This window comes from Sus scrofa, chromosome X (assembly GCF_054392235.1).
Source record: "Sus scrofa isolate SSC_HxYL_T2T_F1_AM1 chromosome X, Sscrofa_HxYL_maternal_Yorkshire_Landrace_v2.0, whole genome shotgun sequence".
NCBI lineage: Eukaryota > Metazoa > Chordata > Mammalia > Artiodactyla > Suidae > Sus > Sus scrofa.
Window position 1 is genome coordinate 134,207,858 of NC_139401.1, and position 21,837 is coordinate 134,229,694.

Sequence of the window (21,837 nt, forward strand, 5' to 3'; positions counted from 1 at the left end):
CACTGATGATGATTTTTTGTAGGAGAGAAAGATGGTACCAGTTACAGCATGGCAGATATAGGAAAGACCAAGTCTGTGGGTCCCATACAGAGAGGTTCCTAGGTTTGCCAGTGGAACGATGGGTGTCTCAGAGAGGGGGAGGATGCATGGCCAGAGGGAAGTGTAGGCCAGTCAGCATGGCCACGTGTTGTTCTCTGGCCACGCTCAGCTGCAGGGATTAAGCAGGGGCAGGTTTTCCCAGCGTGGAGATTTTGCCAGGTGGGTTGGCAAGGTTTAGTCTGGGTACAAGGGAGCAATAACAGTGGGGCAGTGGGCTGGACCACTAACAGAGGTCCCGGTGGTAGCAGAGACCATCCAAATGAGCTGGAGAGCTTGGAAGTCAAGGAGTGGGCATACAACTTGCAGCACTTCTCACACCGGAACATGCATCTCACACTTGACCATGCCCAGAAGGGATTGGTAAGAAACAGCGTGCTGGGCCTCATCCTGGTTTGTAACTCAGTACGTCCTGTGTGGGACCCGAGAATTGACCTCTTGAACAAGTTTTCAGGCAATGCTGAGGCTCCTGTTCCACTTACAGTCTGACTAGAGCAGTGCTCGAGGTAGAGAGGGGCCCAAAACATAGGAGGAGAGGAACAGAAGACCAGGTGGTGGGAAACTCACTTGCATTGTTTCATTTAGGAATCAGGAGAGGACACTTGTGGCCATACCATCATAACAGCTCTTTAGGGTCCCTGTTCTACACAGTGTGAGGCATGTTGCAAGCCCAGATTGTTGTGGTTGTTGTTTCTGTGCTCCCAGAGGTGACCCCCTAAATGTTTCAGCACTATTAGTTAACTGAGTTGATATTCAAGTCCTGATCTGCATTAACAGAAATGACAGAGGGCTGCTTATAGTGAAAAATAAAATGGCCAGGAGACCGGAACTGAAAAATAGAAGAAAGAGCCATCAGGAGTTCCAGTTGTAGCTCAGCGGGTTAAGAATCCAACATAGTGTCTGTGAGGATTCAGGTTCAATCCCTGGCTTTGCTCAGTGGGGTATGAGTCCAGCGTTGCCACAAGCTATGGTATAGGTTGCAGGGGCAGCTCAGATCCTGCATTGCTATGGCTGTGGTGTAGGTTGGCAGCTGCAACTCCTATTGGAACCCTAGCCTGGGAACCTCCATATGAAACAGGCGTGGCCCTAAAAAGACAAAAAAAAGAACATTGGCCTAGGAATCAGTAGAGGACAGCTGTTAGGATCTCCAGCTCCCTGTATCCATTCTCACTAAGCACCTGTCTGATGACTTTCTTCTTTTTTGCTTTTTTAAGGCTGCCCCTTTCACTGGCCCCTAATGTCACCTTCCTTTGGACTATAAATGTCACAATTAAGGTCTTTCAGCTCTCCTACAATTGCAACGACCTTGTTATTGAATCCTTCTGATAAATTGCCAGTGTGCCCATCATATATGAGGAGATGGAGGCTCAGAGAGCGTCAGGAACTTACCCAAGGTCAACACAGTAAGAAATAGTGGATTTAGGGCTCAAACCCAAGCCCAGCTCTTAAACCTGGGCTCCTAACCATTTTGTGATCATTCTGCCTGTTAAGTTGTTTCTTTTTGTTTTACTTTGGGTTTTGTTTCTGTTTCTGTCATTTTTTTTTCCCTTACAGCTGCACCTGTGGCATACAGAAGTTCCAGGCTAGGGTTCACATGGAAGCCACAGATGCTGGCTTACACCACTGCCATAGCCACACCAGATCTGAGCTGCATCTGAGACCTACACCACATCTCACAGTAACACCAGATCCTTAACCCACTGAGTGAGGCCAGGAATTGGACCCACATCCTCATGGATACTAGTTGAGTTCTTACCGTGCTGAACCACAACAGGAACTCCTGTTTGCGCCCTTTTTAATTGTCGGCTTTAACATCCAGGATGTGGCTTGTATTGCTTCCATTGTATGGTGACCTCGAGTTTGTTTTCTCTTTCAGTGCGGGATTTGCAGTAAACCGATGGGTGAGCTTCTAGATCAGATCTTCATTCACCGTGACACCATCCACTGTGGGAAATGCTACGAGAAGCTCTTCTAGGTGGGTGCTGGCATTTCAAGGGACAAGCAGCAGGAAACTGCTCTCTCAGCTTTCTGTTCAGGGGACCCTGAGTCCTTATGTCCCTATGGCCTGTGATACTTTGAAGTCCCACGTGGCACAGATAAAGCCTCTCCCTATGGACATGTCCAAGTTGCACCTTCTATATGGCACAGCAGCTAAACCTAGAAAGGAAAAGGACATGGGAAAACACGTAGCTAGGGGAGTTGACCCTGGTGTCTGAGACGTCGGGGGAGGGTGACTGCATCAGGTCGGCATGTCTTCTGAGGATTGGGAGGACTTCCTTCCTCATGGATACTTCTATTTTCTTTTAGCTGCTCCAAGCTGAGAAGAAGCTGACGACTTCTGGACAAGTTTGACTGTCCCCAGTTGCGCTTCCCTTACTCCCTCCCTCCTGCATTTGATTTCTTCATCTTTTTGCCCCTTTTAGGTTGCACTTGCTTCCATCCAGGAGTGAATCTTAATGATTCTATGATAATTACTTCTCTGGGTAGCTTTTTATAGCTTAGAAAGCACTTGACATCCATGACCTTACTTCAGGCTCAAGCAAAGACAACTGAACGAGAATGCCGTTCTGGCTTCCCTAGGACAGATCAGCTTCCTGATGATGAGTTTAGGTGGAGGTGGCCTCCTATAGTGGGCATGGACACAAGTGTGGGATTCGGTGTTCCTGACTCTTGGGACAGAGAGCAAATCACATTCTGGTTCAAAGCTCTGAGTGTACCTTGGGGACTTGAGAGGAGAAGGAGACCCCCTGAAGATCCTGAGGTTAAAGACTGTCGACGATCCCTGGTGGGGAAATTGCAGACACTGAATACTAGGAGTGAATGTAGACTAATGTTTAGCTTTTAAACGTTCCATATACTTTTACATCGAGTTAGTTGCTTTTGCTTGAGTTATATAGCAGATCTTAATGACCCCTCTTCTTCCTGCATTTCAGTATAGTTGAGTGTTTCCTGCAGGCATGTGAACATGTATTAGAAAGTTTATACATTACATTTAAATTCTATAGGATGTGATTCTTACGAGTCTGCTCACCAAAGGGATATCTTTGTCTGACTCTGGATAGCTAACTAATACCTTTGTCCTCAATTTCCAATCCCTCAGCTTTACACAGAAATCTCCTAGTAACACCCCCCTTAGAGCAACAGACACATCATCCAGCATCAGCTAACATATCTTGAGGCTTCACTATATAGCAGAGGCATTATCACAAAGTGATGGCATAAATCCCTAGACTAATCTTCTACCCAATTTGCTGATGAGGATATTGAGGCTCAGAGAGGTGGTCATTGCATCGTGCAGAACCATTGCTGTCTCTGTCCAGAGCCCACGCTCTCTCCAGTAACAGTAACCACAACCGTGAGCTTTGACTTAGTGCTGAGTATATGCCAAACACTGTGTGGAGATTACCTAATCCTACCAGGTAACACCACCCCCCTAAGGCCTTCCCTTAGGCACACTTTTACAAAGAGGGCAAGGGGTGAAATCACACTGCTTTGGTGGCCCTCCCTCACCTCCCTTTTCCAAGAAAACACTTCTGAATGGAAATACTCTCAGCTGGGAAGAGCTCTGACTCACAGACTTTCCCAAGCTAGTGGCAAGTCCTGAGACGCTCCGTACTTGGAACAGGGACACCTGTTGGCCAGCTGACTGAGTGTTTTTCCGATAAAAAATGAGGGCCTTTTCTCTTGGTTTAGTTAAAAAATGTCTCTCCCTCTCTAGCCAGTTTCTGAGTCTTATAAACATTGGTGGACTTGTTCCTCCTGCCAAATGATCGGAGAGGGACTTTTCATTCATGTCCATAGATCTGCATCAGATCTGCGCTGGAGGGGAGAAGTGGTATAATGTGCCGTGTACCGACACTAAATATACTGACACTGGTTTTCCTCAAGACTAGCCCTCCATGTGGGACTTGGCACATGGTAGGGACTGACACACAGGTGCTAAATGAATGGGTGAAAGGGAAAGAAAGGTCATGCCTTTGGGAGGGAGGTGCCACTCCTGAGTCCTGGCACAGACCCAGCTGATGGAGTGCTAGCCAAGAAAGGCTAGCTTTCCTGCATTCAAGATACACTCTGCTTTTAAGCGAGTTTTAGAACCAACCTGCAAGATGTAGATTTCAATCTGAAACAGTCTCCTTCATGTTTAAAACAGCACAGAATTCTGCACACTTAAGAAAGAGAAGTCGTTGCATTACATTCTTGCTCCTTTTTGGTTGCCGAGCATTTTTAACCATACTTTCTTATTAACTCACATTAATGTACACAATTATAATAAATGGTAAGATATTTCATGTGTAAATGTTAAGGTTCCTTTTTTAACTGTAATAACTTGTGTATTTGGCTGTGTGATTTATTTTCTGTTACCTAAAAGCAAATAATGAATATCAAATTTCTCTCTACAAAAGCAAATAAATATACTTAAGTATCAGATCTGTATCACAACATTGTAAATCAAGCATACTTCCATAAAACTTAAAAACTGAAAAAAAGTATCAAATCTAAAGAGAAAACACAGCGTGATCTAGCAACTATGCATGCACAGAAAGTGTGGAATTCTAGACCCATCAGATCTTAATTAAGAGTATTTTATTCTTTTAGGCCCATTCTCCCTTCCCCTATTACTGCAGGTAGTTGGCCACCTAGTCCTTATGAAACACGTGCAATGACCAGGAGCTCAGTTCCTTACAAGCCCATCCTGGCTGTGGAAATGCATTCTTGAGTTGGGTTACAACCTGTTCCCTTTAACTGTCACCCACTGGCAATCTGTAATCCCTCTTTTATATGCCAGCCCTTAAAATAGACAAAGGTATTTATTGGGTTCGGCCGTTATCCTTATGAGGATTCCCTTAGATGTGACTTGTTGCTTTTCTCTTGTGGCTCTTACTATTTTTTTCTTTGAACTTAATTTTTGTCAGTTTGGTTAGTATGTGTCTTGCTGTATTTCTTCTTGGGTTTATTTTGTATGGAATTCTCTGTGCTTCTTCCACTTGAGTGTTTCCTTTCCCATATTTGGGAAATTTTTGGATATAATCTCTTCACATATTTTCTCTGGCCCTTTCTCTCTTCTCCTTCTGGAACCTCTATGACACGAATGTTGGTATGTTTAATTCTGTCGCGGAGGTCTTTTAGACTCTCCTAAGTTTTTTTTCATTCTTTATTCTTTTCTGTAGTAGTGATTTCCACCACTCTTTGTCTTCCACCTCACTTATTCATTCTTCTGCCTCCAGTAACCTGCTATTTGTTCCTTCTATATTATTTTTCATTTCAGCAATTGCAGTATTCATTTTGCTCTTTAAATCCTCTTGCTCTTTGTTAAACATTTCTTTTAAGTTCTCCATCTGTGTCTCCATTCTTTTTCCCAGTTCTGCTGCTGCTGCCCCACTGGCGCAAGCCTTTGCAGCTTCTGTGGGCGGAGCCAAGGCACCTGGGTTTTCCCTGATCCCTCGGCAGATGGGCTCCTGCTGCTGCCAGAAGCTCTTCTGGTGCAGGTTGGGCTCCACTAGCATGCAGGGGCGGGCATCAGGAACCAGTAATTTGTGTTATTCCCCGAAGCAGTTACTTCACCTTCTCCAAGAATTCTGTAGCCCTAAGGGTGGGGCTGCTTCCCAGCCATTGCTAGGCAGCTGCTAGGGCCACGTGGTTCCCCAAGGTGAGTCAGACAGTGTCCTGCAGCTTGAGAAAGCTGGCATAGGGAACAAGGCTATAGTGCTGGATCCCGACCCTTCCTTCCGGCACCCCCCAAACGATGGTGTCTAGTCTCTAAGCCCGACTGGGGTGTCTCTGCTTAGATGCTCACTATTGTATTGTGGTCGCCCTATTCTCTAGTCCCTCTAGGCTGCTTCCGCATAGCCAACCCCGTTTTCTTCCCCATGTAGCCGGCCCCAGCTCCCTCTTTGGGTCTGATCTCTAAGGCCAAAATTTTAGTTCCCAACAGCTGCTGGCACCCACCTATGGTTGTCTGTTGCCCATAGCACTGACCATTTGGGGAGGACTGTCTCCTTCTTAACTGCTCAGACCATCTGTCTAGAGTTCCTCCTCCATTTTTGGCTGATCTCATCACTGGTGGGGGAACTCCCCAGGGTGCAGGAGCTATTCCTCTTTCCAGCTCCTTCCTGGGAGAGCAGGTCCCATCTTGTTTCCTTTCACTTCTTTTTCTCTTGTTCTTCTTTGTACTTTCTTATGTCCTATCTGGTCTTATAATGTTTTTCTTGTTCTATCATAATCTTGAGGTTTTTTTTGACAGTTTTTCACAAATTTTGCAAATAGCTCCACATGTAGTTGTATTTTCAGTGTACTTGTGGGAGTAGGTGAGTCTTACCTCCTGCTACTCCACCATCTTAGACCTCCTCCAGGGCAGTTATTTTATATATATTTTTTTTATTTTTATTTTTTTGTCTTCTGTAGTCTTTTTAGGGCTGCACCAGTGATATATGGAGGTTCCCAGGGTAGGGGTCTAATCAGAGCTGTAGCTACCGGCCTACACCACAGCCACACCAACGCGGGATCCGAGCCCCGTCTGTGACCTACACCACAGCTCACGGCAACGCCAGATTCTTAACCCACTGAGCGAGGCCAGGGATTGAACCCGAAACCTCATGGTTCCTAGTCTAATTCGTTTCCACTGCGCCACGATGGGAACTCCCAGGACAGTTATTTTAGTGTCAGGGTTCTTAAAAGAGGGATGCCTCTCATATAAGAACAGGCTTGACTTTCCTTACTGACCCAGTCAACAACTTCTTCTACAGAAATTTGACCCCTTCATGGTCTGCTACGGTTATAAGTCCACTGAGGTATATAACAAGTCACTGACCTTTAATGCTCAATACTTCTTCAGATTCTTGGAGGAAAGGCCAGCTCAAAGGAAACTTAGCATCTTGACAAGGATCTAGGTAGTCAGGTTTCATGTCTCTGTGGTGCCAAATCAGGAGGGAGAAAGAAAAATGAGAAAAGTTAGTTGAGAAGGTTGTAGCTAGATATTGAAAGAAATTGGAATAACTGAAAATTTGTCAAGGGTTGACAATTTGTGCAAGATTACAAGATTCAGTCCCATTTACACGATAATAAAACCATGACATTTACAAATAGGGGAAAAACAGCTCAATGAACAGGACCAGAATCTCATAACCCACAATGGTATGCTCTAGTTTTCTAATGAAATGCCAAATTTCTCTCAACAGTCACCCCCTTTTTGATTAAAGATCGTTTCAAATAAAGTTATTCTTGATTGCAAACTCTGGTCTTATTAGATTGGCCTGATTATTTGCACAGGTGCAGCAAGTGGGCTAATTGGCCATACAGGTCTTTTAACATTTGCTCCGCTGTAAGATTTTATAAAGAATTTCTGATTGGACTCTTTTTTTTTTTTTTTTTTTTTGCTTTTTAGGGCCACTCCCAGGGCATACAGAAGTTCCCAGGCTAGGGGTCAAATCAGAGCTACAGCTGCCTGCCTACACCACAGCCACAGCAACACAGGATCCGGGCCACGTCTGTGACCTACACCACATATCACGGCAATGCTGGATCCTTAACCCACTGAGCAAGGGGAGGGACTGAACCCACAACCTCATGGTTCCTAGTCGGATTCATTAACTGCTGAGCCATGAAGAGAACTCCCAGATTGGACTTTTAAAAGCCTCTCAGGACTAGGAAGGCAAGACAAGAACTCACACCAGATTTCACCCAAAGTTTCTATATATATTGGTGAATTGTCTTCTCAAGGTCCCCAAAATATCCTGTTTCCTTGCCAGGCTTGCCAGGAAGAGATCTTCATTACTCATCTATGAGGCTGGGAACTCTGTGAGAAAGGTATTAGGCTCCCAAGGGAGTTTCGTAAGATTTGGTTTCATGAACTCAACCTTAGTTACTTAAAATCATCAGGTCATGTCTAATTCTATGCACATCATTCAGAAATATGACATTCCAGGAGTTCCCGTGGTGGCACAGTGGTTACCGAATCTGACTAGGAACCATGAGGTTGCGGGTTCGGTCCCTGCCCTTGCTCAGTGGGTTAACGATCCGGCGTTGCCGTGAGCTGTGGTGTAGGTTGCAGATGCGGCTCAGATCCCGCATTGCTGTGGCTCTGGCGTAGGCCGGTGGCTGCAGCTCCGATTTGACCCCTAGCCTGGGAACCTCCATATGCCGTGGGAGCGGCCCAAGAAAAGACAAAAAGACAAAAAAAAGAAAAAAAAGAAATATGACATTCCAGTGAGGGCCTTGGTTATATGACCAGTGTTTCCAATTATGTCCTGTTAATGTGGAGGGCAGATTCTTATTGAACCTAGGCATATGAGTGTATTACCATGAAAATAAGAATGCTCAGAAAGATTTTCCAAATTCTAAAGGGATTGGGCAAGGAGAAAAAGATAAATGTTTGGTTTCCATTTATGAAAATATAGTCTACTAAATTGTTATGAGTTATAGATAGCTTAAGAGAAATGAGAAAGAGGTTCATTATATCCAAAAAAAATAGAGCATGAAAGCATCAGCAATATTTCAAATAAAATCCACAATCATCATTCTTATGTACTTAATTCTTCACTAGAGTTTTCAAAATTCTGGCTCAGTTCAGTTCAAAGTTCAAAGTTATTTAAGTAATGCCATCAGAAGCGTGTGCCTCAGAGCATCTGGCATAGTCCTTTCCATGGGGATCTGAGACAGTCCCTTTTTCTTGAAGATGAAGCATTCTGGCCTGTAGCTCACTGCAAGCACTTTCAATGCAACCTTGGTGCATGACAAAAGACTTAAAATACCTATGGTTAAATATCTGATAAGAGTTCATCACAAAAGTAATACAATGGACAAGAAAATTTGGTTGTTTCTGTGGCATGCAGTATTTTAAAATAAAACAAGAATTACCAAATGTATACATGTAAGGATAACTTGATCCCCTTGCTGTACAGTGGGGAAAAAAAATAAAAAAAAGACTCAAAATAAAACAGCAACAAAAAAGAATTACCATTAATAACACTATACTATTTAATACCAGGCAAAGCAACATCAGGCTATATCACAGACAGTGAGGGAACTGACAAACCTCTGAGAACGTCATACCATTTCTGAAATAGTTATATTAAGAACATTTGGCCACACAAATTTAACCAAAGGAAGGCTAGGAATCTCTTATGATTTAGCAGCCTCCCATGAAACTTGATATGTCAAATACATCTAATTTTTACAAAGTTCAATATCCTTTGGGTTTTTCCAGGGACCCTCTGGGAAAACTCAAATAAGGTTTGAGATCAAGAATATATCACTTACGGAGTTCCCATTGTGGCACAGTGGACACAAATCCAACTAGGAACCATGAGGTTGCAGGTTCGATCCCTGGCCTCACTCAGTGGGTTAAGGATCCAGCATTGCTGTGAGCTGTGGTGTAGGTTGCAGATGCAGCTCGGATCTGGCGTTGCTGTGGCTGTGGCATGCAGGCCAGCGGCTACAGCTCCAATTAGACCCCTAGCCTGGAAACCTCCATATGTGTGGGTGCGGCCCTAAAAAGCAAAAAAAAAAAAGAATATATCACTTAGGATTTGAGTGTGAGAAAGTAAAATTTAAGAGGTTTGAATACTTGGCCAAATAAGAGTATGGGTCACTAAGAAACACTACTCACCTATCTACTTAACCAAAGTGACAAAATATTTAAAATTACAATATAGGAAGTAATGCAATTTAGTTCTTTCAAAAGTGAAAAAACTTGGTTCTTAAGCATTTAAGGCCATGAGAAAGTCAACATAAAGCAAAGAAAATTATTCTAAGAAAGAATCTTTGCTTTCTAAGCAGATTAATAAAAAAAAGTGAAGAAAAACCTTTTATTACTTCTTATTAAGAGCAGACCAATAATTTAAAGAGATGTTTCCATTTTAACAGAGAAAATCTGGAGTTCCCGTAGTGGTTCAATGGGTAACGAATCCGACTAGGAACAATGAGGTTGCGAGTTCGGTCCCTGGCCTCAATCAGTGGGTTAAGGATCCGGTGTTGCCATACGCTGTGGTGTAGGGCGCAGACGCGGCTCGGATCCCGCATTGCTGTGGCTCTGGCGTAGGCCTGCGGCTGCAGCTCCAATTCAACCCCTAGCCTGGGAACCTCCATATGCCGCAAGCACAGCTCTAGAAAAGACAAAAAAGAAAAAGAAAAAACAAAACAGAAAATCTAATTCTGGTTTTCCATCAATGTAATAGTTAATGTCAGACCACATTTTTGAAATTTTTATAAATATAGAGTCCCTGGATGTCTATTGCTAGGATTTGGTGCTTTTACCAACTGCAGCCTAGGTTCAATCCTTGGTCTGGCAACTGAGATCCCATATCAAGCTGCTGCACTCAACAGCCAAAAAAAAAAAAAAAAAAAAAAAGAAAAAAGAAAATTATAAATAAACCAATAGAACTTTAGCCGGCTTTGACCACAAGAAACAAAATCCCTTTTCTGAGAACCATATCTACTCAGGTTTTGTCATAAACTTTCATCTTTTTCATTCTACAACAATCAGTCATCTTACTTTAGGACAGAATTATTCTTTTTTCTTAACAAAAACACCTCGTATACTTAGTTTAGTGTAGGTCTAAGGTTTTAAGTTACCAAAAGATCTTGTAAATTATCTTTCAGGCTAATATACTATGTATGAAACAATTACTGTTCAAATAAAGTTTTGTGAGAATAAGTTTCCTTTCATTAATTTCTTAGACTTTTAAGACTATTCAACTTATAAAAACAATTATCTCTAAACCAATAATAACAGCTCATTGAAGGGATTTTATAATCCAATTTGGTAAATACTAACAGGGGTAGGAAATATTACACATACATATACACAAAAACATATAAAATAAATAAGTCCTGGTGATGTAAATGTACAGCTGGAAACTATAGTTAAAAATACTGTATTATTGTATATTTGAAAGATGAGCAAGTAGATTTTTAAAATTCTCACCACAAGAAAAAAAACTATGTGTGGTGATAGATGTTAACTAGACTTTTATGGTGGATGGTCATTTTGCAACATATACAAATATCATTACATCGACACTTGAAACTAATATAATGCTATATATTTTTATAGGTTATTTCTTCACCTCCACTTTTTTCCATGATGGCAATCAGAACACCTCTTCCCATGGTATCACCCTTTGTGATACCTGTAATACCAGGTGGCTGAGTGGGGCTTCACGTTGGGAGCCACAGGTAAAATGTCCCACTTGGAGTCTGTGACTTTCTTAGAGCAGCAGCAGGTAACCCCCCCCCCTTTTTTTTTGGTCTTTTTGCCTTTTCTAGGGCCGCTTCTGGCGGCATATGGAGGTTCCCAGAACCAGAATCAGACCTGTAGCTGCCGGCCTACACCACAGCCACAGCCACGTGGGATCCGAGCTGCGTCTTCGACCTACACCACAGGTCACCGCAACGCCAGATCCTTAACCCGCCGAGCGAGGCCAGGGATCGAACCCGTGTCCTCATGGATACTCGTCGGGTTTGTTAACCACTGCGCCACGACGGGAGCTCCAGATAACCACTTTTTCTTGGCTGATTTAACAACTTCTCAATAGTACCTTCTAACTAAGGGATATTCATGTCTATGTTCCCTATTTCAGACGTAGTAAATATCTGTACTTAAAGAGGGGTCTGCAAATATCTTGCTGAGTAATCTTTAATTTAAAATGTTGTTTGCTTTTAATATCTTTATGAAAACAGATCAAAAAAAAAAAAAAAACAACCTTTTGTACACCAAAGAAACCAAAAGAAATCTATTCTCTCACCAAAGGCACACAACTTCTGGTCCTGAAACGTGAAACAGGCTTCACAAACTGTAGTCACGGATCCGCAACATCCGAGTCACCGAACTTTCCAGAAAGGGCAGAATCTCAGTCCCAAGTCCTCCCGTCCCAGAACTTGAATTTTTATCAAGACCTCCTGGAGATTTGTGCATACCTTCTGGTGTGATAACCTGAGCTCCACCCACGCCCTTTTCCCGAATAGCTCGTGAAAGTAGCGTTCAGGTCCCGTGTCTCAGGGAAAACATTCTGGTCTTCCCTCTGTGGGAGAATTTTGGAAAAGAGCGGGAAGCAGTTTGGGTACTAGGTGGTTAATACTTGGTCATGAAGTCAAGAGAATAATGGGAGAATGGAATCCTTTGACAGTTTTCCATCTCTCAGCGAACCCTAAATATTTTCATGCCCTTGTAATTCATAGGAAGCTGCTGTATTTTTGCAGTCCACCACTAGAAAAAAGGCAAATTAAAAAAATTTATATCAGGATTTCCTCCAGTAAGCACCCACTGGGCTTCACTTTTGCACCTGACCTTGTGCCGACCGCTTGGAATATTCAAATAGTGAGAGTGACTGGTGACTGTCAGACCACAGCCCCTGTCCAATAGGGAACAGACATGCAAAACAAGAGCCAAAATGGCTGCTGGGCCTGGCGTGGCACGTGGCTGGCATGGCATCTCCTTCGAGCTAATCCAAGGCTGCACTCTGTCCGGCTGTGCAATGTAGGGCGCTCTCAATTTGATTCAAACTCTCTATCCGCCTAGGCGCAGCAGAGACAGGCGCACAGGTCGGGGCGCGGAATCCCCCTTTCAAGGGGTGGTGTGGTGGGCGCCACGCTGCCAGGGCGCAGCCGCAAGTGTGCCGTGTGCAGCTCAGGGCGGGGGGGGGGGTCTGTCGCCCAACAACCTCTTGGCGCCACCAGTTTCCCGCTCAGTCTGCACCGTGGCAGCATCGGCGACAGACGCTTAGCGGTTGTGGTGTTCGGGTGCTCTGGCCCGGAGGCATCTCCAGCAGGTACGGGTCGGGGTCTTGTGCACAGAGAGCAACCCAACCATGCGGGATTTCCTCCACTGGCCCTCGCCTCTTTCTTGGCATCCCAGAGGCTGGTGGCTATAGGTTTCCCCTGGAAGCGTGATCCTACTAGATCAGGCCTGGCACCCCCACCATTTCCGTGCCATTTCCAGGCACTGCAACCAGCCTAGGAATTACAGGGGAGCCTATTCTACAGCTAATCCTGTCCACAGCCGTTGCATTTGGGACAGGCTCTGAGCTTCTCTGGAGGGAAAGTGGCTTCAGCCCTTCTCCTGGACTTCACCAACTTTCACTGACTAGATATATTCCTGCTCTGGAATGAGGGGTATTTGAGGTAGTGGGTGTGTGAAGGGGTGGGGGGACTTACTGGGGTGGGCTTAGGTGTGGGTGGGGAGGACGGGGGAATGAGGGTGGGAGTTCTGGGGACAGTAGTTGGACTTGCGTGGTGGCAGGGCTTTCGAAAGGATGTGGTTTGAGTGGCAGCAGTTATTGGGCCAGGCTGGGTACTGCGCTTCTTTAGAGATAGGACTTGAGTTGCGGGATGGGACATGGGAAGGGGTGGGACTTGTTGGCGTAGGGATCTAACTTCCGTGGGGGTGGGGCTTGGGGTGAGGGGTGGGGCTGGGTGGGGGATGGGACATGGGAGGAGATGAGAGTTGGTGGGGGCAGGGATCTAACTTCCGTGGGGGTGGGGCTTGGTGTCACGGGGGTGGGGCTGGGGTGGGGGATGGGACATGGGAAGAGATGGGAGTTGGTGGGGGCAGGGGTCTAACTTCCGTGGGGGTGGGGCTTGGGGTGAGGGGTGGGGCTGGGTGGGGGATGGGACATGGGAAGAGATGGGAATTGGTGGGAGCAGGGATCTAACTGCCATGGGGGTGGGGCTTGGTGTCACGGGGGTGGGGCTGGGGTGGGGGATGGGACATGGGAAGAGATGGGAGTTGGTGGGGGCAGGGGTTTAACTTCCGTGGGGGTGGGGCTTGGGGTGAGGGGTGGGGCTGGGTGGGGGATGGGACATGGGAAGAGATGGGAATTGGTGGGAGCAGGGATCTAACTGCCATGGGGGTGGGGCTTGGTGTCACGGGGGTGGGGCTGGGGTGGGGGATGGGACATGGGAAGAAATGAGAGTTGGTGGGAGCAGGGGTCTAACTTCCGTGGCGGTGGGGCTTGGTGTGAGGGGTTGAGCTTAGGTGGGGGTGGAGCTTAAGATGGAGTTTGTGCCTCAGTAGGAGTGGGACTTGGCAGTGAGTTTGAGATCCGGGTGGAACTGAGGAAAGGTAATAACCTGCCCTAGCACTGAGTACCAGTTGAGCAGTTTCTTGTATTCCAGTACCAGAGTACTTGTGGGCACCTCTGTATATAGAATTGGCATAGGCAGAGCAGCAGCATGTCAGCCAGAACCATAGCAAAATACCTGTGCTTGGCCTTGGACAGATCCAGTGAAGCAGTACCCACCACCCCAGGACCAGAAACTGCCTGACTGGCCAGATCCCCAGGGCAGGCCTAGTGTTGAGTGCGGGTGAAATCCCCTCATCTGCACTGTGAATGGGTCCCTAATCAGATGGTAAATAGCTGGGAGGTGGGCCTGTGTTGCAGAGGCTTCTGTAACCCTGATGAAAAGCAGGAGGGGCGGGGTTGCCTGCCTGCCAAGGGTCTGGCAGAGTAAGGTCAAAGCCAGGGTGAGCATTGTCTGTTTCCTACGGTGTGGTACTGGAGACCCTTTTGGAGTCCCTTTTCTGTCCTTGCTTCTAGCTTCTACACAGTTTGAAACTAAGTTCTTTTTCAGTACTTGATCCTTGCTGCCCACCCCCCCCCATTCCCCTCCCTCTTCATGGGTTGGAGGCTAGTGACATCACCTGTTGCTCCTTAGCCTTTCCGCATGACACCCCCTGTGAAACCCGTAGTCCACATGCTTCATCCATGGCAACACTGCAGCTTGTCACACGTTCTCCATACCCACCAGCTTCAATGCCCTGTGCAGCGCTCCAGCCATCTTTCTCCTTTGTCAGGCATATCCTGAGAAAGGAGGGAACGCCACATCTCTGTCCTCTAAACTTTGCCCCAGCAGTAAGGGTACCAGGTGCCCTGGGCCTGCACAGCCCCGAGCCAGGGAGTGGGACAGCCTCTGGTCTTCTCCTAGTTGGAGAGCTTTGAAAGTGTTCCCAGGCATTAGGCCCCACCTCCTGAGGCTGGATTTTTCACTGCAGGCACTTCCAGCACAGACAGTAGGGTCTTCGGACTTTGAGGACGAACCCACGGCAAGCAGAGGTCAGCAGGGAAAGAGTGAGGTGGGGGGAGCTTGGCCTGCAGAGACCCCTCCACCAAATGACTGGGGGAGCCCTGTGAGGCAGAGAATGAGGTTCTGTGAGTGGAAGTGGGGGCAGAGGAGGGGCTTTTGGTGGGGATGGGAGGGTGGCCATTAATGATGCTCTCACCCCATTCACATTATAGGCTGTGGAAACCCAGGACGATTCTGCCTTCATATTTGGCCTTGACTTGCCTGAGTCCTGATCAAACTCTGTGAGCTGGTCCCTGCACCTGGTATTAGATCAGTTCATAGAAAGTGGGAGCAATGGCTGTGACACTGTTGGAGGATTGGTGCAAGGGGATGGACCTGGACCCCAGGAAGGCCCTGCTGATTGTGGGGATCCCCGTGGAGTGCAGTGAGGCTGAAATTAAAGAGACCGTGAAGGCAGGCTTACATCCCCTGTGCACCTACAGGGTGCTGGGCAGAATGTTCAGAAGGGAAGATAATGCTAAGGCAGTTTTCATTGAGTTGGCTGATACTGTCAATTATGCTATGATTCCCAGAGAGATACCAGGAAAGGGAGGTGCCTGGGAAGTGGTTGTGAAACCCCGCAGCTCAGATGATGAGTTTATGAATAGACTCAACTACTTCCTGAAAGACGAGGGCCGGAGAATGGTAGATGTGGCCAAGACCCTGGGATATAGCACTCCCACTGAGGGCATGGAGCCAGAGGCCTCGGATCAGGTCAGGTCACCAGCCTTGCAGCCTCTGAAAGAAAATGTGTGGTACCGAAAACTCAGAGTGTTTTCGGGAAGCACTTTCCCAGGCCCAGACGAAGACAGCTTTGAAGGCTGGCTGGAGCACGTCACTGAGTTGATGCAACTCTGGCAGGTGTCAGAGGTCGAGAAGAGGCGCCGTCTGCTGGAGAGCCTTCGCGGCTCTGCCCTATCTGTCGTGCGGGTGCTCCGGGCCAATGATGAATCTATGACCGTGGAGCAGTGTCTGGACGCCCTGAAGCAAATTTTTGGGACTAAAGAGGACTGCAGAACCTCACAATTTAAGTTCCTCCAGACCTTCCAGAAATCGGGAGAGAAAATCTCTAGTTTTTTGCTACGGTTAGAGCCCCTGCTGCAGAAAGCCGTGCAAAATAGCCCCTTGTCCGTGAGAAGCACAGACATGATTCGCCTGAAACACATCCTGGCTCGGTCCTGCATGAGCACCAGCCTCCGGGCCAAGTTAGAGCTCCTGGATCAGCGAGGTCGTGCTCCCACTTTCCTCGAGTTAATGCAGGTCATTCGAGATGAAGAGGAGTGGGAGGCCACCATGGGCCTGACGAAGGAGAGGCAAGTGGGGAGGGGCCGCAGGGCCTCCGGCAGGCCGGTGCTGGTGGAAGCCAGTGTCCCAATGCCTCAGGTCGTGGTGCAGACGGGGCCCTTTAACGAGAGCAGCACTCAGACCATCCAGGAAGGGATTAGCCTGTCCCTGAAGCGCAGGCGCATGTCATGCTGCTACGGTAGTGGGGAGGGAGGCCACAGCCAGGCAGCATGTCCTAGCGTGGAGAACCAAGCTCCAGCAAAACAGAAGCCTCAGTTTGCAGCAGCAGAGTCGGGAAACGAGATGGGGGCTGGGGCAATGAGCCACCCCGAGCCCTAGGAAGCGTAGGCTCAGTACCTCCAGGCACCCCTTCCCCTAGCAGGCAACTAAAATATTTTAATGAGATGAAGGAGCAGCCCACACCAAGAGCGGGGGACTTGAGGGGGAGAGAGTGGCAGGGCAGCCAGGCCCAGGCCGAGCCCCCTTGTCTTCTGCCAGCTCAGAGGGGCTCTACCAACCAAGCCCCATGCAGCCCAGTGAGGGCCAGTCAGCACAGGGCCTGGGAGAGGCACTGGCAATGCAAGCAGGGGGCCAGCACACTCGGCAGGTGGGGTGGCCAAGCCTCGGAGAGAGACCCCAAGGCAGAAGAGGCTGAAGAAGGTGTGGTGGGGGGCTCCGGCATGGACCCTGGCATCTGGCCACTCCTTAATGCCCAGAGGGTAGGCTCTGAGCTGATGAAGCTGATGGGCCCCCAGGCCATGTGGGGCCCAGGGGAGCCTCCCCCGGGGCCAGCCCTTCTGGAAGGAGCCAGCGCTGGTGAGGAAGAGCTGTGGGGCGGAGAAGAGATGCCCCGGAGGGGAGCCCGCAGGGTCCAGCCCGTCTTCAGGATCATCTACACCGCTCTAGGGGAGCCCCAGGAAGGCAGCACCCTGGAGCCTCTGCGCAAGTGAGGGGAGGAGACCCAGAGGCCCTGGGAGCCCAGCACCAGCCTACAGGCAGCCTCCTCCCCCTTAAGCCTGGAAGGGCTGTGGGGACAAGGTCAGCAAAGTCTGTGCGGAGAAGGTCTCCGTGTCAGAGGCTCAGCTTGAGAGGCAGGGTGCAGGGTACCCTAGTGGGCACAGCTGCTTTGGTGCGAGTGGGTGTGCAAGCGCAAGGAAACTTTAGTTCCCAAGCAGGAGCAGGAGGGAGAGGGCGGGGAAAGAGGACGGGGAGGAGGAAGAGGAGGGGTGGGGAGAGTGGAGGAGAAGATGCAGGAGGAGAAGGAAGAAGAGGGAGGAGGATGTAGAAAGAGGAGGAGGGACAAGGAGGGGAGGAGACGGGAAGGAGGAGAGAGGATTGGTGGGTGGGAGGGAGGGGCGTTTGGTTCGGTTTGATGTCTGTGCCGCTGGAGACCTGGGACTGGCCTGGCGAATCACCACTCACCAGCTGCCTATGCCAAAGTCAGCCCCAAAGCCTGCCAACCCAGGCAGCCAGCCTAGGTGAGGGGCACCCGAAGACGCCTGCCACCCACACTGGCCCCGGAGACCTTAGGGGCCGTGTCAAGGTGCCTGGGCCTCCCTGTGCTGGGAGCCCACCTGTGTCTCTGTAGCCCCTCGTGACCCACGTATCAAGGCACCCCGCTCCCTGCTCCCCTCCCCTCCAAACACGCACTGACCTTGGTTCCCCTGCAGAGCCCTGAGGTGCCCCTGAGCCCTGGCCAGGTGTCCCCCGCCCACCCAGGCAGCCACCTCGGGGCCCTGCCAGGTGGCCTGAGCTTCAGCGCCAGCCAAGGCTCTGCTTGCTGTGGTCCCGTGTCCCGAGCTCACTGTCTGCTTTCTGGGCGTAGATGTAGGCCCCCCGCCGCCACGCGTCCTTGTGGGGATGTGCCTGTGTCCTTCTCTGAGTAGCTCCCCCGGCCCAGTCCCGGGAGACAGTGGGAAGGACAGGATGGACGAGGGCGAGGCCAGCGCCCACCACGTGACCTGCAGAAGGAAGACCTGGACCACCCGTGGCCGGCGGGGACTTCGGGAGGCTCCACTGTGTCCTGCGGTTCCAGCCCGTCTCTCCTCGTGACTCAGTTTCCTTGGCGTGGTGGAGCGTGTCCTGCTGTGGGTCAGAGGCGGAGGGGGCATCCTGGGGGGAGGGGACATTGCTGGGGTCCATCGTCCTGGCGAGAGGCCGCCCGCGGGGCCCTCAGGAAGGAGACCATGGGGCAAGGGAGGGTCACAGTGGGGGTTGCTCCTGAGGCACTGAGTTGGGGACCGGGGGTGGGCAGTGGGACCTGTGGGCTCCAGCGGCTGTTTGAAGTTGTTCTCTGTGTTGTCACTCTCTGTCCTCAATGGTTTCAGTCAATGCTTCTCATCAATAAATTTCACGGACAGTTTCCGCTGAGTCTGCCTCTGCTGTGGGCAATGGAAGGGGGTGGGGGCGGAGGGAGGCACCAGTGGGCTGGTATCCCCAGTGGGCACTGGGGTGTGGTCCAGGCAGGGTCCAAGAAGGTCTGTGGGGTTCCCTGGCCTGGATGGAGCCGGGCGACAGGGACTTGTGAGCACAGGCCGTGACTGGTGGGTCCCTGGGAAACTCAGGGAGCCCCCAGAAATATGTGTGTTAGACGTTGGAGGGGGGGGGACAGCAGGCAGGACCCAGTGGGTTCAGGGAGTCAATCCCCAGGACCAGTCACAGATGGGTCCAGGCGTGAGGTCAGAAAGCCCTGATGGGAGCATGACGCAGGACTCTGGGGTGGGGGGGTGGGGGATGCTTGCTCACCCAGGGGCACCCCCTTCCTGTCCCACTCCGTCCCCTGCACCAGCCCTGTGTCCTGGGAGAGGCGGGATGGGGGCGCTGTGCGTGCTCTCCATCTGCCTTTTAGTGACTCGGCGACTTTGGACCTGGAATGACCTGAGCCATCGGGCCCCTCCCTGCAGGGGGTCTGGGGAAGGAGGGCAGGAGAGCCAGGCCTGTAGCCTCCTCGGTCCAATGGGTTGGTGCCTTGTTGCGGGGACCCTTGGATGTGCCCCACGCGGTGTAGGGCAGGATGGAGTGAGGCCCCAGGTGGCCCCGCTCTGCTGCCGTCCTCAGCCAAGGTCCCAGCCCAGGCGCATCTCTGCTGGGCCCCCTTCCCACCAGTCCCTGAGCATCTGGCCGGCAAGACAGGAGGAGAGGGGACAGCAGGGGGCTGATCCCGTGTCTCTCATCATTCAGCGTGTACCTGTGGCAGGTGTGAGTGCGTGTGTGCGTGTGAGAGTGTGTGAGGAATTCCTCGCTTGATGCCCCCATCATTTGGGCGCAGCCCTGCTCACACCCACATCTTCCTATAAACCTGCCCCCCTGTCCCCCACCCGTGCCCTGTGGAGTCTGGAGCAGGCCTGCCTCTCAAGCCTTAGGCCGCTGTCCCTGGCCACCGGCGTCCTGCCCATCAGCAATTTGGCCATTAGCACCTCCAGCTTCCCTGCTTCTTCCTCGGTTTCCTGCTGACAATGGTGAAATTTCCTTGAGCCTTGTAATCCTGTAAAGCAGCAGATTGTTAAGAAATTTCCCTGAAGTCTCACTGTAGGGCCGATGGTCAACTGATTTTTGACAAGGTGTGCTAAGATCTTTCATGAGGAAAGAATAGTTTTTAAACAAGTGCTGCAGAGGCTATTTCGATATTGACATGTAAAGCTATTTCGATATTGACATGTAAAACAATGAATTTGAACACTTATTTCACACCCTATACAAAAATAAACCATATCAAACACCTAAATGTAAGAGCTCGAACTATAAAATGGAAGAAAACATAGGAATAAATCTTTGTGACCTTGGTTTAGGCAATAGTTTCTTATATATGACACCAAAAGCCCAAGAAAACAAGATAAAAATAGATGAATTTTTAAAAATAGATAAATTGGATTAAAATTTAAAACTTTTGTGCATCAAAGGATACTATAAAAAAGAGGAGGAAAGGGTAGAAATGCCTCTGTCCTCCAGACAGGTACTGGATGGGCTGATGGCAGTAGATAGTGGGGGACAATGGCAGATATCCTTTGGGCAGGCTGGGGTCTGGAGGAACAGCTCTGCCTTGCTCCGCATGAGAGGAGCTGCACTTTTGCCGGGGCTCTCAGCAGCGGCAACATCAACAGCCATGAGCTGCCCTCTCAAATACCCTCAAGAGACAGCCATGCATATCACTTGAGAGAGAGCACTGTAGTCTCCTGGTATTTAGACCCCCGAGTTCTGCTCGACTCTAGCAACTAGAGGGAGCAGAGAGCAAAGGACCGATCTCACCTTCCAGGCGTCTGGCATCAGATCCTAACTAAACTGATGCTAACTAAAGCTGCACTAGAGCCATGATAGAGTTCAAATCTTTCCTGGATTGAAATTGTATACCTCAGTGAAATTACAAGCACGCCTTGTTTTATCGTGCTTCATAGACATTGTGGTCTTTACAAAATGAAATTTTGTGGTAATCCTCCACCCGCCAAGTCTATTGGCGCCATTTTTTTCCAACAGTATTTGCTTACTTCATGTCTCTTTGTCACATTTTGGTAATTCTTATAATATTTCAAACTTTTTCATTATTATTCTATTTGTTGTGGTGACCTGTGATCAGGGATCTTTGATGTCACTATTGCAAAAAGACTGTGACTTGCTGAGGGCTCAGACGACAGATAGCATTTTTTAGCAATAACATTTTAAAATTAAGGTATATACACTGTTTTTTAAATGATATAATACTATTGCATGTCTAATAGGCTATAGTATGGTGTCAACATAACTTGTACACGCATTGGGAAACTAAAAATGTGTGTGACTCACTTTATTGCGCTGGTCTGGAACTAAGCCCAGTGTCTCTGTGATATACCTGATTGAGGAAAGGGTGTCCCCTCTCTTCAAGAGAAAACAATTCAACCCTTATGGTTCTTTTAAATGTAATACCTGGCATACGATAAAAAATTTTTTCAAAACATATGAGACAATAGGAAAATGTGACCCATGATCAACAACAACTGGCACCTTATCACTTCTTTTATATTTTGTTTTCCAAAGCAAGGCACTAGACCAGTCTTGATTCCAGTGCTGGGGAAATACACTCTGTCTAGTGCCGGGAGGAGCTCTAAAGTCATTGTGAATATGGTGCTGACACAGGGAGTGCTGGAGAACTGGGGACATTTAAAAACTCAATTTATCACAAGAGTTCACCACCAAGCCCTCACCTACATTTCACAGTGAACATTAGAAGTGCTCCTGAAGTTGCCGTTGCGGCGCAGCGGAAATGAATCCGACTAGGAACCATGAGGATGTGGGTACAACCCCTGGCCTCACTCAGTGGGTTAAGGATCTGGTGTTGCCGTGAGCTGTGCTGTAGGATGCCGCTCAGATCTGGCGTTGCTGTGGCCAAAAAAGAAGTGCTCTTGCTCTGCTATTCCTGTTCGTGTTTGT

At 48.7% G+C, this 21,837-nt stretch overlaps 2 protein-coding genes across 31 annotated transcripts in view; both read left to right on the top strand.

The window, feature by feature from the left end:
- The window catches only part of ZNF185 (zinc finger protein 185 with LIM domain), a 67,295-nt gene extending 62,773 nt beyond the window's left edge, over positions 1 to 4,522 (top strand). For all 29 annotated transcript variants that reach the window (XM_085007460.1, XM_013986494.2, XM_013986498.2 and 26 more), the window contains 2 exons: positions 1,973 to 2,071; positions 2,404 to 4,522. In XM_085007460.1, coding sequence (XP_084863586.1) covers positions 1,973 to 2,071 — 99 coding nt within the window. In that variant the 3' untranslated portion in view covers positions 2,404 to 4,522. The remainder of the gene's footprint in view (positions 1 to 1,972; positions 2,072 to 2,403) is intronic.
- Positions 4,523 to 12,698: 8,176 nt separating this feature from the next.
- Positions 12,699 to 18,799, top strand: PNMA5 (PNMA family member 5). 2 transcript variants are annotated; one of them, XM_085008326.1, is made up of 3 exons: positions 12,699 to 12,860; positions 15,083 to 15,143; positions 15,327 to 18,799. In XM_085008326.1, the coding sequence occupies exon 3, from the start codon at positions 15,448 to 15,450 to the stop codon at positions 16,774 to 16,776; it is 1,329 nt and encodes a 442-aa protein (XP_084864452.1). In that variant the 5' UTR covers positions 12,699 to 12,860; positions 15,083 to 15,143; positions 15,327 to 15,447; the 3' UTR covers positions 16,777 to 18,799. The 2 variants fall into 2 exon arrangements, with proteins under 2 accessions (XP_084864452.1, XP_084864453.1); XM_085008327.1 differs by lacking the exon at positions 12,699 to 12,860 and adding an exon at positions 13,989 to 14,152.
- Positions 18,800 to 21,837: the final 3,038 nt, after the last annotated feature.

Excerpts from the sequence above, each read along its gene's own strand:
- PNMA5 (XM_085008326.1), top strand. The coding sequence starts at position 15,448 with ATGGCTGTGACACTGTTGGAGGATTGGTGCAAGGGGATGGACCTGGAC.